This window comes from Eurytemora carolleeae, unplaced genomic scaffold (assembly GCF_000591075.1).
Source record: "Eurytemora carolleeae unplaced genomic scaffold, Eaff_2.0 scaffold30, whole genome shotgun sequence".
Taxonomy (NCBI): domain Eukaryota; kingdom Metazoa; phylum Arthropoda; class Copepoda; order Calanoida; family Temoridae; genus Eurytemora; species Eurytemora carolleeae.
In genome coordinates this window covers 272377-276653 of record NW_019396243.1, presented here as the reverse complement: position 1 = coordinate 276653, position 4277 = coordinate 272377, and the positions used below count along the sequence as shown (strand labels likewise).

General features: G+C 29.7%; 1 protein-coding gene across 1 annotated transcript in view; it reads left to right on the top strand.

The window, feature by feature from the left end:
• Nucleotides 1–4277, top strand: part of LOC111699185 (NADPH oxidase 5) — a 55795-nt gene that overhangs the window by 34780 nt on the left and 16738 nt on the right. Inside the window, exon 10 of the mRNA XM_023469788.1 lies at nt 1236–1323. Within this exon, the coding sequence (XP_023325556.1) occupies nt 1236–1323 (88 nt within the window). The remainder of the gene's footprint in view (nt 1–1235; nt 1324–4277) is intronic.

The following is a 4277-nucleotide window of genomic DNA, read 5'->3' as shown; positions in this document are numbered from 1 at the left end:
ACAAATAATGGCCTTTTCATGTACAAATTTATCTAGATATTACAAATAATGGCCTATTTATGTACAAATTTATCTAGATATTACAAATAATGGCCTATTTATGTACAAATTTATTTAGATATCACAAATAATGGCCAACTTGTGGTTGAATTTATCTAGATATCACAAATAATGGCCTATTTATGTTCAAATTTATCTAGATATCACAAATAATAGCCTACATTTATGTAAAAATTTATCTAGATATCACAAATAATGGCCTAATTATGGTTAAATCTATCTAGATATCACAAATAATGGTCTATTTATGTGCAAATTTATCTAGATATCACAAATAATGGCCTATTTATGTACAGATTTATCTAGATATCACAAATAATGGTCTATTTATGTACAAATTAAGTATAAATAATTGATTACTCTAATTGTATAATTTTTTATCTTTGCAACCTACTGTCGTAGACTTTTGATATTTCAAACTATAAACTCTCCTAAATCATATTTGTACGAGGAGAGAAATCAGATCATTTAAAAAATTTTATTCTACATTTTTGGTAACTGCTTTACAGCCTGAAACATGCCTTGATTCAATTAAAGTATTCCCTCTACATTATGTTAATGACTGTAGGAGAGAGGGGCGTGACTAATTTTATTGTTAATGAACGCCCCCGCGCACAGTAGGGGGGCATTCAAACATTACGAAAAACATGGCTTAATATTCAAATAAACCGTGTACCCTCTCTAGGCATACTCTTAACTGAAAATATAAATATCTATATCTATATTTATATCTGATCAGTTAAACACAGATTATTTATCTATTTTACTGCTGTACATGTTGTTTAGTGTTTTAAACACTCCTAGGCAGCATGAGTTAGATATCTATTTTTAATTTTTATATATATTTTTTTATCCATATCAAATGTAGCTTTATATGTAAATATATCCCTATCATGTCCTTACCTGTATCTATATATCTGTCTATGTAGTTTTTTGTTTCTTAATTTTTAAGTCATATTTTCGTACATTTAAAAAGCATAATTTAAAATTTCGTGGATTTTCCTGTTGAAAATGGGTGAATTTTTAAATTCTCATTTTAAATATTTTTAATTCAACAATTAAATTTTTTCTGTATGATACGTACATGCATGATACACATATACAGGATCTCTTTTTTTGATTAAATGATAAATTATTGATTATATAAATGTAAATATATATTTACATATATCCAGGAGGGATGTGACGGTATAACTGTTGACGATTTAAAGAATCAGCTGCAGAGACATGAGGGGCTACTGGAGAATCTGACGATTAGTATAGGTCAGTCATTTATTTCACAGACTTTTCAGTCTGTTATTTTCAAGATTTCTTTATTTCAGACAATTTAAATAGTATTAATCTTCAAATAAAAATGTGTGCATCTTAAATGAAATGGCAGCCATTTTAGATAAAATGGCGGTCATCTGAAATAAAATGGATGTCATCTTAGAAAAATATCTGAAATAATATGGTGGTCATCTCAAAAAAAAGTCGGTCATCTTAAAATATTTGGCGGTCATCTTGAACTAAAAAACGGTAACCTTAGATAAATGATGATTACACGTTTAAATGGCAATTGTGGTAAAAAAGATGGTGGTCAACTCAATAAAATGACGGTAATCCCCAAAGTTATACTGTTGGTAACCACTAGATAAAATGGTGGTAATCTCTAACTTAAGAAGCTAGTAAACGTCATTTTGTCCGAATATAAACTAGATTTATTTACATTGGAAGAATGGGTCAGTGATTAAGTGAGATAAAAGCCAGGATATAAAAGACAAATCACCCAGTTAAACCTTGATTGTCCATTACATATTTATCTCAACAAATTAATTGGATCGTTTATTCAAGCAGGAAAATATAATTCTTCGCTCGTCACGATTTTTGTGCAAATCAATTTGAGTAGGCTTTATACGTCTGAACATTTTTGCACTTTTTTTGCGTATTTTGGTTTGAAGACAAAGAAAAAACGGTTTTAAAAATTGCGATGTGGCCAAAATATTAAAATAATATGACACAACGGAAAACTAAGATCAATTTTATTAACAATTTCAGAATACAAATTTTTTGAATAGATTATTCCTTATTATTTGCATACCGTCTCTTTAAGTAGACTTTTTCACAGTTAAATAAGTTGTTTCTTCCTTTAGATAGAAGATAAAATTAAACTCATACCGAGTGCTAGTAGGGGTTCCAGTTATAAAGGAGGCTTCAATCCTTACAGTCTAAAAAGAAGCGGTGCATGTTATTTATCTGAAGAGTAATCTTTTTTAAAGAATGATTAGTGGACATCTTATAATACATAAACTTACCATGCAATATATCCCCTTAAGTATACACTGTACATGCACTGTGTGTGTACAACTCTTAATAAAGTGCTTGGTTGCATATACATAGGAAGGGGCAACTTAAGAATTAATCAATTCATTTGAATTATAATTTATTTGATGTATTATTTAAAACTGATGGATGAACTGATACACCTAAACCTCTTGTTTTTAAAAAATCTTTGCAACTTGAAAACTTAAGTTTTTGATTTTTCAAATTTTGACTTTGAAGAATTTGTACCTGGAAATATCAAAGATATAGCAATATCATGTTGTGTATATAAAATATTAAAAATTAAGATTTTAATGAAATTAATCAGTTTCTTTAAACAAAACCAAAAAGGTCAGTTTGTGGCCAAAAAAAAGGCAACAGTTTAAGTGGATCACCCCCCCCCCAGTCCATGTCCATGCTTAGCCCTAGCTGTTACTTATACTAAAAAATAATAACAAAAACTTGCAATAAAATATAAATTGGCAGTTGAAGCATAAAAATACAAAGAATTTTATTATTTTTCACAATATAAAGATATTTCATGTTTTAGTTAAACCACGAGCATTGTTTCAACGTGAATTGTTATTTGAAAGTCGAGGATTTTATATAGATTTAGCTCATGGTAAGGGGGGCGAGGGGCTCAGACGCCCCCTTTTGGAGCAATAACATCTATGATTTCCAGGGGGTTTCAGGCCCCAACGGTGCTGACCCCCCCCCCCTCCCCCTAAAAAGTAAAAAAATTGTAAGTCCCCCCCTGGGGGGGGGGCTCAAAATTGTTCAAAATTGATAAAAGTATTTTAAAGGAATCCTCTGTTTTGTAAATCTTGATATAGATATTTAAGGTTTATATAAACGCTTCTTAATCAGATTTAAATTTCAGTTTGTGAAATATTTTTTACTTTTTACACAATTGCAAATTGTTATTACAGGTTACAGTCGACTTTTAAAAAGCTTCTTAAAGAAATAAAAATTGATAAAATTGGTAAAATGTATTTTAAAGAAATTGACCAGTATGTAATATTTTTGGAACAGAATACTTGGACTTGTGTACATTTTGTGATGGGGACTTTATTATAGATTATATATATACTAGAATACTTTGAAGGCTTCTTTTACACATTGATAAATATATATAAATGATATTTGATATCTCTTCATCGTATCCAGCTTTTCAGATGGATATCTTAAAGGGAGAGTTGACGAATTTAAAGAGAGTGTTCGCAAAAATAATTCATAATATTTATGATTTTGTTTTTTCTTAAATAATTTTCGCTGGCGTTGGATTTTCTAACGTTACTGGAAAATCTGAAAATGTCGTCTTTATTATCAAAAATCATTGAAACAGGAATAAATCTTTTCAAAATTGTTGAAATTTAAACAAAAATCTAATTTTATACCGTGATATTTCACACCGAAGGTAATTTTCAAGAAACATGAACGATCCCTTTATCGGCAGTTTCCTTGGTATTCTCGGGTGTCGTATTATACTACTTAATAGACCCTTTTAGCACTGCCATGTCATATTAACAAGAGATATAAAGAGTTTTACGACCAGATTCGGATACGAGTATAGTTTATGAGGATACGTGTGTATAATACTATTCAAATATATTTCGACACAGCTACTCAACAGTATATTAATAACCCATTACAGTCAGTTTAAAGAGATATTCACCGTCAACCACGATTTAGACTTGACCACGAACCTATATTTATGTATATATAGATTCATCTTTAATTGAACCACGGACCTTTATATATACATTCATCTTTAATTAGACCACGGACCTTTTTATATAAATACATTCGTCTGTAATTGGACCACAGACCTTATATATATATATATATGTATATAAAGCTAGCCAGTACTACAATGTGCAGCTGGGGGGTCAACTCTGTAGTGGATTGATATGTTT